This window comes from Chionomys nivalis, chromosome 18, assembly GCF_950005125.1.
Source record: "Chionomys nivalis chromosome 18, mChiNiv1.1, whole genome shotgun sequence".
Classification (NCBI taxonomy): Eukaryota; Metazoa; Chordata; class Mammalia; order Rodentia; family Cricetidae; genus Chionomys; species Chionomys nivalis.
The window spans coordinates 6,276,903-6,291,444 of NC_080103.1; the positions used below are offsets into that span (position 1 = coordinate 6,276,903).

The window sequence follows — 14,542 nt, forward strand, 5'->3', positions numbered from 1 at the left end:
TCCCAACAGCAAAGAAGTCCTGTGGCCAGGTAGGCTTCCTGGGGAATCTAATTGAACTCGTCTTTGGTGGAGGCTGCCCTGAAACCTGACTTTCAGTGACCGAGGTGAGAAGGGCAGGTGATGAGCCTTCCCTTTCTCTCCTCTATCCTGTTGGGCTCTGCTCAGAGCCTGTGGGGTTAGGAGGGTGGGGTTGGAGGTGTGCCAGCTTCTACCACTCCCTCTAGGGTGAGGGTAGAGGGGTGTTTAAAAAAAAAGGTGTGTACCCCTTTAACAAGGGCCCAACCCCAGGGCCAAGTCAAGAGTTCAGTCACTACCTTCCCACAGCCAGCTCAGCCAGGCAAAGGGAGTGGGACAGATTCTGGAGTGCCGTGGGGAGGAGTCCTGGCTCGGCTGAGCAGGAGCTGCCTGGCTGTCAGTGCCAGAGCCCAGGCCTCAGAGCCCTGCTGGAGGAGGTGGACAACGGGGAGGCAGGTAAGCACTCCAGCCCCAGCTGGGGAGGTCTGGGGTGGCTGGGGGGATCCTGAAGGCTTGGCGGATCAGAAGAAGGGTCACGGAAGTGAGCCTGGGGAGAGAGGTGCCTGGCAGACGCAGGGCAGAAGATTTTGGTAATGAACTCTCCCCAAAGGCTAGTTAGGGAAAGAGGAACCCTAGTGGCTTTGTGAAAGCTTTAGAGGACTAGGCAGGATAGTAAGCCCCTCTCCCTGGCCAAGCAGCTGACCTGGCTTGTCTCCAGGGGCTGGGACTCTGGGCAGAACATTCCAGGGCCTTGCCCACAGCTGTTGCGTCCTTATCCTCTCTGAACGGGAACAGAGCGAGTGTTTCTTGGTGGGTGTTGGGGGTGGTTGGACTGTAGACACAGGCCTCACTGAACTATGGTAACTGTGACCTAGGAGAGAAAATGGGGTCCAGGAGGAACTAGAGAGGGTCCAGAGCAAGAAGCCTGGAAAGAGAGGCAGGGGCTGAGGTGGCTTCTCCTTCACCTGAGGCACAGGCAGGGTCCGAATGCAGGCCTCATTTGCGCTGGGTAATGTTCCTTGGGAGGCGCCTGGGGAAGCCTGGGAGGTCCCCTGGATGGGGAGAGGGAAAGAGAGAGGAGTGGAGTTTCAAACTGGCAGCTTTTCCTCCCTAGGTCCTAGGCAGGTCCCAGCTTGACTGGATTTGCCTGGCAGAGCCACCTGCACTGTAGGAGTGTTTGCCTGCCCAGCCCAGTTGAGGTGGGGGCAAGGACAGGGGTGATGGGAAGGTGGGCTCAGCTTCCCCCAGGAGAGGAGCCCTCTGAAGGTTGGGGAGGCCTGGGGTAGAGGTGTGTGCGTGCACACCCCTCACTTACAACTTTACGAGGTGGAAAAATGCAAAGGGGTTCTTGCTTCAGCAGAAGTTGTCTGGGGATAAATGGGGTCCCCAAGCAGATGAGGACCGGCAGAGTTCTCTGCTCTGTCCAAGGATGTTCATATGTGGGTGTGATGTCATGAGTCTTGTGAGAGAGCGGAGGTAGGAGCACCTCGGTGCCATTATCTTCCAACATGGGAGAAGCACGAGGGACAGAGACTGGGCCTGGGAGGCTGGAGGGAGTCACCATAGAGCCTTGAGAACAGACTCCTAGCCCGTTCGTTATTTTACTATCCCTGCATATTGATAGCCGTTGGGAGGGAATGGCTGAATGAATGAGTGCACGAGTGTCTGGCTGAATGTAAACGCGAATGAATGGAAGTGAGCCAATGAGGCCATTGGCAAATGAGTACCCAGACAAATGGTGAAGCAGGGGGTCAGTCTGAGGCAGCTGAGGGGGACACGGAGCATGCCAGAGCTAAAAGTGAAACTCTTGTAGGCTTTGGTGAGGATCCTGAGTAGGAAAGGTAAGAGTAGGGACATATTCAACATCTGGAAATAAGCTGCGAATTAAGTGTATGTGAGGTGAACCTTGGTGGGTGTGGCAGGCTTCCGGAGGTCCAGACCAGGTGGACTAAGGGATGGCGGTGAGCAGGCTCTTCCAAAGGGGTGGGGCCCAGGACTTGGGGGTGGGAGGGTGGTGCTAGAGTGGCTGAGATCCAGGGGCATGGAGTCAGGGCAATTTGGGCTTTTGGAAAAGTCAGCAAGCTGGGCTCAGGTGGGCGGAGAGGGGGGAGGGGGATGGGAGCTTTCTGGTTGCTCAATGATGAATCAGTCCAGGAGACTAAGAGAACATTGGGGGAAGGGTGTGGCCCAAGATGAATGGCCCCTTTAGGGAAGGGCCCTTTTGAGGGCAGGTGTTTTCCTGATTTCTGCTTTTTTTTTTTTTTTTTGGAAAGCTTTAGTGTACACTGGCAAACCCCCATATGACCCCCAACTCTCTTTCCAAGACTTGCTTGTGACGAAATTGCCTCCTGGATAGATCTGCCCAGGAAGGGAAGAGTATCACCCCCCATGCCTGGAGGTTCTCAGGCCTGACTGGTTGAAGGATGGGACGGCTGAGGAGCAGGTGGCTGTGAATGGGTGGGGCAGCTGAGCCTGTCTTCTGCCCCCCAGGGGAGGGTGGAGGAGGAGAGTAATGACACCTGACTGCCTCACTCTGAGGCTCTGTCTTCAGACAAAGCTCCAGAAAATCACTTGTCCTGATGGTTATCTCAGAGCTGTCCATTTTATAAGAACCTGGGGAGGAGGCAGATCTAGGGGAGGACGGCCTGGGAAAGAGTCAGCACACCAAGGCTGCATCTCCTGTTGGCCCCGTGCTCCTGGGACAGTTGTCTGCTTCATCTGTTGGGTGTTCCTCTGTCATTTGCTTGCTTAACTGCTGCAAGAGGCCAGGTAGGGATTTGGCATAGAGCTAAGGGGGCAGGAGGAAGCTACCTCGGTGGAAGAACATGACTTAAGGCAGACAGAGGGAGAGCTGGACTGGCCTTTGGGGACAGCAACAGAGGCACAGCAACCCAATTATCTACTCATTCCCTATCTTTTCTTTGATTGTTTCCTACAGAACTCTTCCCTGTGGGGTGTGTGTGTGTGGGGGGGGGTTACCCATTTCCTCTCTTGCTCTCAAGGCTTGGGTGGGGGAAAGCCACCCTCTCTGATCCCGGCTCAGGTTCTAGAACCTCCAGGAACACTGGCCACAGGCCATCCTCACCCCACCTGAGGGCATTAGGGCACAAAATCTTTTTTCTTCCTTATTTGTGTATGTTAGAGAATTTGTCTGAGTGTCTTTCAAACATTAAACCACACTGTTACACCCTTCACAAACAGAGTATGGGGAAGAATATCGTTTCTGTGGGTCTGGCACCGTGTGTCATCCTTCTAGCCACAGACCAGAGTGGTCAGTAGGGGAGGATTTCCCATCAGAGATGCCACAGCCTGACCCTCTCAACTCTCCTTCCTTCCTGCATCCTGGCCTCCTTCCTCCTGTTCTGATCATTCCTTAAGAAAAAGATGCATAAAAGTGTAGAAGGGTAGGAGGGACCTTGGATGCTGGGCATTAGGGCTGGAAGGAGGTGGAATACTGGAACATCTCCTCTGAGCAGGGCACTTGGCCAGGCAAGTTTCAGAGATTAAGAAGACGGTAGTGGTGTATTCAGGATTAGAAAACCTCGCCCTCACATCTACATAGTCTCCTATTTGGATCAGAGAACAGCAGCTGAATGTAAGAAACACTATGCTGGCTCCATAGATGGAGAGATAAGAGCCGGAGACTAACCAAACTAGCTAATGATCCCAGCTGGTGTTGATGTGGTGAAGACAGACAAGGCTGTGGGAGTCCAGAAAGAGTGTAGCAACGACAGAGGTCAAGGCGAGTTTTCCTGCAGGTACAGTTTGGGGAGGGCCAGAGTGTCAGGCCTGCAGCTGAGAGGACCATGCGCTGCCAAGGATAGAAAGCAGGTGGTAAGGACAGAGGGCCTGGTGGGGCCTGGTGAAGGGAGACCACCTTTGTGAATCTGATTGTGGGTGCACAGGTCTGCCCAAGTGGCTGTGTCCTTTTGTGTCCACTTTCCCTTCCTGGGGCCAGCTGGGGGAGGGTAGCAGGACTTCATTCTTATGCTTGAGGGTGGGAGGGAAGTCTGATTTGCCAGGCTGACTTGGAGGGGCTCTGGGCATGGGCGGCTACTAGCAGAGTGGATCCGCCTGCTCCCCTCATATCCTGTTATTCGAAAGGCTGTATCCGCTTGGACTGAGAGTGCCTTTTGTTCTGGGGTGAGGGGGTGATGCATCTGGCCTCTGCCAGGCAGCCGCTGCGTCCAGAGGCCCAGAGTCTGTCTCCAGCCAGGGCAGAACTGGGCCTGCATCTTCTTAGGTAATGGGGTGAAGGGTGTTGTTGGGTCATGATGTCTACTTAGGAATGGTTATGAGGGAGGAGAGGCTGACAGGGTGTGGCCAGGAGGGGAGCCACACAAAATCTATTCTGATGGAGAGGGACAGTGGTGGCCTGAGCCCCTGAACTCACTGTCTTAGAGCCCGTGCAAGGGGTTGAAGTGGGCCAAGGGCTTCTAGTCCTGCTTTGTGGCCTAGGGCTGGGGTCTCAGCCAGTTCTTGGGATGGAAGATAAAAGTCTTTGGCCTTTTCTCTCTCAACTCTTCCCAGCTGTGGTTCCCTAGAACAGGCGACCCTGGTGTGTGTAGGGGAACAGTTACCTGCCTCCACTTCCCACAGGAGCCTCCAACTCTCAGAGTGCTCTGACAGGCAGCATGGCTGCCTAGGGCACGGTAGGACCTGGAGAACCTGTTTTGGCAGTTGGCAGCCTGGCTGGGGAACACCTGGATTAGAGGAGAGCTTAGCTCTCCTTCCAGGGCCGCCCATGCCCTCCCTTTGCTCTTCCATGCCTGCTCCTCTCCCTGCTCAGGAGATAAGCAGTCTTGAGGGGTGCTGGGAGCTGTGTGTGGTGATGTCTCTCCTCATCTCCCCTCTTTCTGGTTCCTAGGAGCTGAGGCACTGAGATGGCTGAGTGCTACACGGAGCTGGAGAAGGCAGTTGTTGTCCTGGTGGAGAACTTCTATAAATACGTATCCAAGCACAGCCTGGTCAAGAACAAGATCAGCAAGAGTGGCTTCCGCAAGATGCTCCAGAGAGAACTGAACCACATGCTGACGGTACCCCGCTTCTGCTCTCCCTGTCTCCTCTGCTCCTCACAGGCCTCTCAGCAACCCCCCCCCCCCCCCCCCGTCCATGCCCTGCTTGCCTGGTCAAGGCAGCAGCTGTCAGGGCTGCTTCCTGGACTCTGCCTAGGGTCCTGTCTGGGTTATCTCAAGTTTTACTGACTCCAGTTCTTCTACAGGACACAGGGAACCGAAAGGCAGCTGACAAGCTCATCCAGAACCTGGACGCCAACCATGACGGGCGCATCAGTTTTGATGAATACTGGACCATGATAGGTGGTATCACCAGCCCCATGGCCAACCTCATCCGCCAACAGGAGTGCCAGCAGGAGCAGCAGGGGCAGGGCAGCAGCTAGAGGCCCCTCTCGGGTCCCTTTTCATGTCCCGCCAGCGTTCTTCCCGTGCTTTTCGTTGACTCTTTTCGCCCTCCTCCCTCCAGACCTGTTCCTACCCTTACAGAACAACACACGGGGGTTGGGGGGTGGCTATCGAAGTTTCTTTGTGAGTGTCTCACTGTGGTCAAGCTTCCCTGAGCATTCAGTCCCTGGAGCCTGCAGGCCCTGGGAGTCCCCTTTGTGAAATATCAATGCTATTTGGGGGCCCCCAAGAGTTTCCTCATTTGTTGAGTCTGTACACTCTTGCAATGTCTGCTGTTTCTGTCTGATCCTTGCCTGATTCTGGTTCTGCCTTGACCTCTGGAGGTCAGCTTGCTGCTTGAGGTGTCCCAGCTCCTGGCTGTGGTAGCTGTGGAAGCGGCAGCACCAGTATTATCTTCTTCTCTTCCTCCCCAACCTCTTAGCCGGGTGGAGAGGCATTCCCAGGGGCTCCTGTCCAGCTATCTCTGTCTGGGAATGACCTAACCTGGGTTGAGCCTCCTCTCTGCTCTGCCATTGAAATAAAGGCTGGAATTGGAATTTGTAACTCTTGGCTGGTTCCTTTGTGATGTTTTTTTAACTTTTCCACGCTCCTTGAGTTTTTATCCCATGTCGGTGGTCTTTGTCCTAGACTCTGAGGCTTCAGGGAATCTCACAAGCAAACCTCATTTGCAAACAAAGCAAGGGAAAAAAAGAAAGCCAGAAGTTAAAATGGCCTCGATGGCACATACAGGTAACCCTAGAATCCAGGCTGAAACACAAGGGTCTGGAGTTCAAGGACAGTCTGGGGTATGCAGCTCAGCAAGGCGTGGTTTGCCTGCAATCCCCAAAGGCCCTCTAACCTATTCTCAGACTCAATTTCAACATCTTGGTGAATAGTAGATGTCACTTAGTCCCACTGCAGTTAAATGAGAGGGCTAGGAACCTCAGTCTTGAGCTATGAGTTGCATGGAAGGCTGAGATTCTCCTCAGAGGATGATTCTAATGTGCAGAGACGTTGGGTGAGGAACGGTGTAAAGGTGTGGGAAGCCAGAGACAGAAAGGAACCACAGTTTTTAGCTGCTGGGAGCAATGCCAGATTTTCCATCTCCCTCTGTTCCTGCACTGAGGAGCCCTCAATACGCACATGGCAGGAAACCCAGCCTGTCCCCACAGTTGAAGGTTGCCCCAGAGAAGCACAGGGGCAGAGTGTTTTGCTCCCCCCCCCCCGCATTGCTTTTGTTTATTTCTTTTAGACAGGGTCTCACTATGAAAACCAGACTGGCCTTGAACTCACAGAGATCCAAGTGTCTGTGCCTCTGAACTGCTGGAATTAAGGGCATGGGCTACCACCAGGCCCAGGTGCGGAGACTTTTTATTAGAGTCCATGTAAGGATTTTCAACTTTGTGAAACTGGTGTGCCTCTGAGCGGCTGGTGTCAAGGCACTGCTGGCCTCCCTTCTCTGTCTGTCTGTCTGTCTGTCTATCTATCTATCTATCTATCTATCTATCTATCTATCTATCTATGTATCTATCTATCATCTATCTATCTATCTATCTATCTATCTATCTATCTATCTATCTATCATCTATCTATCATCTATCTATCTATTATCTATCTATCTATCTATCTATCTATCTATCTATCTATCTATCTATCATCTATCTATTATCTATCTATCTATCTATCTATCTATCTATCTATCATCTATCTATCTATCTATCTATCTACCTATCTATCCTTTTATTGAAAGTAGATACTTCTCTCATCAATACATCCTGACTCCAGTTTCTCCTCCCTCCATTCCTCCCAGCTCCCCCATCTCTCCTCTCTCCTGGATCCACTCTGCTTCACTTTCCCTTAAGAAAAGAGCAAGCCTCAAAGAGACAACAACCAAACACAACAAAACAAAACACAAAAAGACAAGACGAGAACCCTTACACTGAAGCTGGACAAAGCAACCTGATAGGAGAAGAATCCCAAGAGCAGACAAAAGAGTCAGAGACACACCTGCTCCCACAGTCACGAGTTCCTCAAAAACACCAAGCTAACAGTAACAACATGTATGCAGAGGACCTGGCGCAGACACATGCAGGCCCAAGCTTGCTGCTTCCGTCTCTGTGAGCCCATGTGAGCCTTGCTTAGTTGATTCAGTGGGCCATGTTCTCCTGGTGCACTCCATCCCCTCTGAGTCCTACAATCTGTCTCGTGGTTCTCTGAGCTCTGATGGGACGAATCAGATGGAGACTTCAAATATAGACTCTCTTGTCACATGATGCCTGGCTGTGGATCTCTGCATCTGTTCCTGCCAGAGAAAGTCTCTCTTTTGACCACTGGACAAGGCCACTGGACAAAGGTACTGATCTATGAGCATAGCAGAATGTCATTAGGAATTATTTAATTGATTTTTTTTTTTTAAAAGACCAGTTCTGTTTAGTTCTACCTTAGGTCTCTGAACTACCCAGTTTCTGGTTCCCGGCCAACCAACCAATGTCTGGCATGGACTCCCTCTCACTGAATGGGTCTCAGGTTAAATCAGACATGGTTGGCCACTTCCACAAGTTCTGCAGTGCCGTTGCTCCAGGACATCTTGTAGGCAGGATACAGGCCAAAGGTTTCATGGTTGGATGGGTGTCCAGGTTTCTCTTTTGGTGAGAAGGTACTCTGGGGCCTGCCGAGTATCTTCCACACCAAAGAGACTAGAGCGTAGGATGAAGGCTCCCTGCAGGCACCCACTTGACCTCCCCACATTCAGTGAGCTGTGTGGCTGTTGTCCTCAGCAATGGGGTCCCACTGTCAGTTTGCAGTCAGCATCGCTCTGTCCTAGCATCAGCCTTGGTTGTTTGGGGATCTCCACAGGCCGACTTGGCCAACAAGTCAAACAAATGCAGCCTAGTCCCGCCATTGGGAGGCCTGCTTGGCTCCAGAAGACGGCCAGTTCAGACTCTGTATTCCCCATTACTAGAAGTCCTCATGAGGACCGTCTTCATAGCTTCCACTGGGCAGGTTCCACACCATCCCGCAGATGCAGCCCAACTCCAGCTGTTTCTCCCTGCACTCTTTCTCTATCCCAGCCCCTCTCTCTCCCATTCCCTCCCACCCCAATTCACCTTCAAATTCTATTCTATTTCCCCTTCCCAGAGATATCCATATACCCCCCCCAGCCCTCCTCTTTACCTAGCATCCCTAGGTCTATGAATTGTAGCTTGATTATCATTTACATAGTGACTAATATCGACTAATATCCACTTATAAGTGAATACATGACATATTTGTCTTTCTGGGTCTGGATTACCTTACTCAGGATGATTCTTTTTTCTAGTTCCATCTATTTGTTTGAAAGTTTCATGATGTCATTTTTTTTAGCAGATGGATAATAGTCCATTTTGTAAGTGTACCACTTTTTCTTTATCCATTCTTTGGTTGAGGGGCATCTAGGTTGCTTCCAGTTTCTGGCTATTATGAATAAAGCCACAATGAGTATAGCTGAGCGAGCATCCTTGTAGTAGGATGGAGTGTCCTTTGGGTATATGCCCAAGAGTTGTATAGCTGGGTCTTTTAAAAAAATTATTTATTTTTATTTTATGTGCACTGGTGTTTTGCACTGGTGTCAAATCTTGGAGTTACAGACAGTTGTGAGCTGTCACGTGGGTGCTGGGAATTAAACCTGGGTCCTCTGAAAGAGCAGTCAGTGCTCTTAACCACTGAGCCATCTCTTCAACCCCCATATATCTGGGTCTTGAGGTAGATTGATTCCCAATTTTTTTTTAGAAACTGCCATATTGATTTCCATAGTGTACAAGTTTGCACTTCTACTAGCAATGGAGGAGTGTTCCCTTTGCTCCACAGCCTCGCCAGTATGAACTGTCACTTGTATTACTGATCTTGGCCATTCTGACAGGTGTAAAATAGAAGCTCAAAGTAGTTTTGATGTAATTTGCATTTTCCTGATGGCTAAGGATGTTAAACTTTTTAAAACTATCTCGTGGCCATTTGAAATTCCTCCGTTGAGAATTCTCTGTTTAGATCTGTACCCCATTTTTAAATTGCATCACTTGGTATTTGATATCCAGTTTCTTCAGTTCTTTATATATTTGGATATTAGCCTTCTATCAGACATAGAGTTGGTAATAATCTTTTCCCATGCTGTAGGCTACTGCTTTGTCCTATTTATGGTGTCCTTTGCCTTACAGAAACTATTCAGTTTCATGAGGCTGTAAACAGGTTTTTCTGTCCCACCCCAACCCAGAGTTGCTTTTAAATAATCACTCAGAGGTTTACTGTTAACTACAGAATGTTTGTCTGATAACTCAGGCTTATTACTAACTAGCTCTTACATTGACATTAACCCATTTCTATTAATCTATTTACAGTCGCGTGGCTGTGGCTTTACCAGTCCTCTGACATCTTGCTTCTTGGGAGACTGGCTCACATGTCTCTCTGACTATGCCCTTCGTTCTCCATGTATCTCTGTTTGGCTTTCCTGCCCAGTCTTATTCTGCCTGGCTATAGGCCAAATCAGCTTATATTATCAACCAGTGAGAGCAACACATATTCACAATGCACAAAAGGACATCTCATAGCATAAGGTCCCATTTATTGGTTGTTGATCTTAGTGCTTGTGCTATTGGTGTTCTGTTCAGGAAGTTCTCTCCCGTGTCAATGAGTTCAAAAGTATCCCCACTTTCTCTTCTATCTGATTCAGTGGATCCTGTTTTATGTTGAGGTCTTTGATCTGCATGGACTTGAGTTTCTGTAAAGTGATAAATATGAATTGATTTGCATTCTTCCACATGCATATATTCATTTTGACCAGCGCCATTTGTTGAAGATGCTGTCTTTTTATTTTTTTTATAACTAAACATTTTTATTGAATTGTATTTACATACATAGGACAATGCACAAAGCATGATTGTTGGTACAGGTTGGTAAATATTCATAAAATGAATGACCTATGTAATCAGCACCAGAGAGCCCTTGTATTCTCTTCTAGGGCAAAGAAATCAAGTAAGATACAGTGTACACCATACAGTCACACTTATGGAAAGCTCACAACAGCGAACCTAGCTGATCAAGCCAGGCCTGATAGCACTTATTTTGGGGAAGGGAGAAAGTGGCTGGAAGGTGATTTCTGACAGCGATGTTGTCTTTTTTCTATTGTGTGTTTTTGGCTTCTTTATCAAAAATCAGGTGTCTGTAGGTGTGTGGATTTGTCTGGGTCTTCAGTCTGATTCTATTGATTCACATGTCTGATTTTATGCCAATACCACACAGTTTTTATTACTATAGCTCTGTGGTACAGCTTGAAATCAGGGATGGTGATGCCTCTAGCAGTTCCTTTATTATTCAGGATTTTTTTTTTTTAATTTTTCGAGACAGGGTTTCTCCATAGGTTTTTGGTTCCTGTCCTGGAACTAGTTCTTCTAGACCAGGCTGGCCTCGAACTCACAGAGATCCGCCTGCCTCTGCCTCCCGAGTGCTGGGATTAAAGGCGTGCGCCACCACTGCCCAGCTCAGGATTGTTTTATCGATTCTGGGTTTCTGTTTTTCCGTATGAAGTTGAGAATTGGCCTTTCAAGGTCTTTTTCATAAAGAATTGTGTTAGAATTTTGATGGGGATTGCATTGAATCTGTAGATTGCTCAATCCATGAGCATGGGAGATCTTTCTATCTTCTGTTATCTTCCTCAACTTCTTTCTTCAAAGAAAGAAGTTTTTGTGTTCCACTTGCTGGGTTAGAGTTACCCTAAGTCGTGAAGGGTGTTGTTTCCCTGATTTTTTTTTTCTCAGTCTATTGCCATTTTTTTTGTTGTTTTGTTTTGTTTTTTTGCTTGATATATTCTTTCCTGTATTTATTTTAGATTAAATATTAATATTAAAATTAGACAGGGTTTCAGGCTGTCCTTAGACTTAGAATCCCCTTGCCTCAGTTTCCCCAGCGGTGAGATTATAGGTGTGCCCAAGCCCTTAATTAATAAAATCCTTAAAACCACTAAGAAGAAGCAGGACTATGAAAAGCTCCTTACCAAGCCCGACTTTGATACAATATAAACACACACACTTCCTGACCACCAGCTTTTCTCATGGAAGTCACAGCTGTCTCTGTGCTCTTAGCTTCTTCCAAACAGGAAAACCCCCTTAATCCCTGCTCAAAACCAGCTGAGAAGAGGGAGACTCTCCCAGAGAGGAGGCTTCTGCCCAGCCTACATGGTCATCTCCAAGGACTGTGAGGAAGCGCTCACCTTCAGCCAAGGTGGCCCTCCTGGCTCCTGGGTGTTTATCAGAGGGAGGAGTTCAACCATCAGAACCTTTTCTAGATGGATCTACTGGGCTAGCATGGCCACATGAAGCCTCAAGGTAGCCAAGGTCTGCAGCTCCTTGGTGCTAGAGTAGAGAAGGAGATCAGGGCTCCAGGAAGAGTGCCGAGGCCTGCGTGGGCTTCTCCACGAGGTGTAGTCCTGGTAGTTCTGTCACAGCTGCTGGCGCGCTGCATCCCGTGGAGACACTGTCCAGCAGTGGTCTGCAGCCCTTCCAGTACGTGCGATCTCAGCAGTGTACGGGCCTTCTCCAGGCTCTGGGCATGAGCCTCCACTTCTGCAGCATCTGGACCCAGCCAGAAGGCATCTGGAGTTTGTCGAGGAACTGATTTTGGCATCTCTGGTGTCATCTATGGAGTGACATCATCGTACAGTGCTGAGCTGGGCTCATAGGCGGGAATTCTGGGAAGCTGCTTTCCTGAGGGTTCCCTTTTCTTTCAGTGTGAAGACTTCTGGGGCATGAGGAACAGCTGATGGGATCATTTGTTGATTCTCTCTCTCCCTCTCTCTCTCTCTTCCCTCCCTCCCTCCCTCCTTCTTTCCTTCCTCCCTCCCTCCCTCCCTCCCTCCCTCCCTCCCTCCCTCCCTCCCTTTCGGTTTTTCGAGACAGGGTTTCTCTGTGGCTTTGGAGCCTGTCCTGGAACTAGCTCTTGTAGACCAGGCTGGCCTCGAACTCACAGAGATCCGCCCGCCTCTGCCTTCCGAGTGCTGGGATTAAAGGCGTGCGCCACCACCACCTGACTGGGCTCCTGTTCTCATATGGGTCCTATCTTCCCTTGACAGAAGTCTGCACTTGGAGCAATCCTTGGCAGGGAGTGTGGCCAGTTGTACGTTCCTTGGTGGATCTTGCACCTGATGCACGGCTGCCAGTCTGGATGGAAGCCTGAGAATGGGTAGGGGCAGTGGCATCAGAAGTGACTGCATTAGATGCATAAGTCAGGCTGGGGGTACTGTCTCTTTATCCAGGCTTAGACGGGCCTTTCCTCACCTGTACAGCCTTTTCCAGTACCTGGGTCAGAAACTCCAGTTCCTTGAGGTCTTCAGCACTCGGTGTGCATACAGGTGTTGGAGCCTCTTCCTTGGTTTCTGGCTCTGGATTTGGGGTTCTGGATGGTTCCCAGACCTGCAGATGCGGAAGCCCAGAGCACTCTGTACCTGTGCCACTATCCTGCGGGCAGTCGGTGGATAGACTGTAGTTTGCTTTGCCGCTGCTATGGAGTCCTGCAACTTCCGAGTAGAAGGTCGCCCACTTCTGGTTAGACTACCCAATCGACCACAGCCCCATTTGTCATTTGTATATAGGAGGGCTACTGACTTTTTTTTTTCAGTTAATCTTTTATCTAGCCACTTCCTTGAGTTTATAAGCTGTAGGAGTTCCCTCGTGGAATTTTTAGGGTCATTTATAATTATCATACAATCTGTGAATAATGATACTTTGATTTCTTCCGTTTCAATTTGTATCCCCTTGATTTCCTTTAGTTGTCTTTCTTTCCTTCCTTCCTTCCTTCCTTCCTTCCTTCCTTCCTTCCTTCCTTCCTTCCTTCCTTCCTTTCTTTCTTTCTTTCTTTCTTTCTTTCTTTCTTTCTTTCTTTCTTTCTTTCAGATTTCTGCCTTCTCCCCACCACCACCTCCCATTTCCCTCCCCCTCCCCCATCAAGTCCCCCTCCCTCATCATCCCTAAGAGTAATCCAGGTTCCCTGCCCTGTGGGAAGTCCAAGGACCACCCACCTCCATCCAGGTCTAGTAAGGTGAGCATCCAAACTGCCTAGGCTCCCACAAAGCCAGTACGTGCAGTAGGATCAAAACCTAGTGCCATTGTTCTTGACTTCTCAGTAGTCCTCATTGTCCATTATGTTCAGCAAGTCCGGTTTTATCCCATGCTTTTTCAGACCCAGTCCAGCTGGCCTTGGTGAGTTCCTGATAGAACATCCCCATTGTCTCAGTGTGTGGGTGCACCCCTCGCGGTCCTGAGTTCCTTGCTCGTGCTCTGTCTCCTGCTCTTGATTTGGACCTTGAGATTTCAGTCCGGTGCTCCAATGTGGGTCTTTGTCTCTGTCTCCTTTCATCCCCTAAATGTTTTTCTTTGGGTTCACCTTCTTAATTAGCTTCTCTAGGATCACGCATAATAGGCTCAACGTCCCCTATTCATGGCTAGAAACCAAATATGAGTGAGTTCTCTTTCAACTGTAGCTAAAACTTCAAGTACTATGTCGAAAAGATATGGAGAGGAAAGCCTTGTCTTGTTCTTGATGTTAGTGGAATGGCCGAGTTTCTCTCCATTTAGTTTGATGCTGGCTGTAGACTTGCTGTGAACTGTCTCTATTATGTTTAGGTATGTCACTGTCGGGTTGGAAATTTCAGCTCACTCCTGCTTCATCTGGAAAGCCTGACTCTCCTCCCCCCTACTTTCTCTCTTTCCATACCCCATCTTCAGAGAATGTCTGAACAAAGGAATGGCACCAAGAAACCCAGTTCTGAATTCTTGGTGGCTGCTGGCAGCTCCTCCCCTGAAGTTGCCAGCAGCCGAAGTCCTCTTCTAAAGCATTTATCTTTTGCTCATACTTCATCGCTTGCATACAAGCTATGTAATCACCCTGCTTTAGTTTGGGTGTTCGGCTTCTCTGTCTCTGGGACTGGAGAAGCCACCCAGGAGTTGCTTTGCTCAAATAAACCTGTTGTTACATTTTCCAGTTTAGCTTAATCTGCTTTACTGTATTGGCGGAGATGCCTATTATGAGGGGGCAGAAAATCTATTAGTCACTTGTATCCTTAATCTCTCCAGGACTTTTATCATGAAGGAGTGTTAGATTTTGTC

At 49.2% G+C, this 14,542-nt stretch overlaps 1 protein-coding gene and 1 pseudogene across 3 annotated transcripts; one reads left to right on the forward strand and one right to left on the reverse strand.

Annotated features, from left to right (window-relative positions):
- Positions 1 to 314: 314 nt before the first annotated feature.
- S100a16 (S100 calcium binding protein A16) lies at positions 315 to 5,983 on the forward strand. Of its 3 annotated transcripts, none has more exons than XM_057793732.1 (3): positions 315 to 471; positions 4,883 to 5,051; positions 5,237 to 5,983. In XM_057793732.1, exons 2-3 carry the CDS (start codon positions 4,899 to 4,901, stop codon positions 5,411 to 5,413), a joined length of 330 nt encoding a protein of 109 aa, XP_057649715.1. In that variant the 5' UTR covers positions 315 to 471; positions 4,883 to 4,898; the 3' UTR covers positions 5,414 to 5,983. The 3 variants fall into 3 exon arrangements, with proteins under 3 accessions (XP_057649715.1, XP_057649717.1, XP_057649716.1); XM_057793734.1 differs by lacking the exon at positions 315 to 471 and adding an exon at positions 790 to 825; XM_057793733.1 differs by lacking the exon at positions 315 to 471 and adding an exon at positions 4,134 to 4,258.
- A 5,630-nt stretch (positions 5,984 to 11,613) lies between these two features.
- On the reverse strand, positions 11,614 to 12,210 carry LOC130889887 (tubulin epsilon and delta complex protein 2-like; annotated as a pseudogene).
- Between the last annotated feature and the right edge of the window lie 2,332 nt (positions 12,211 to 14,542).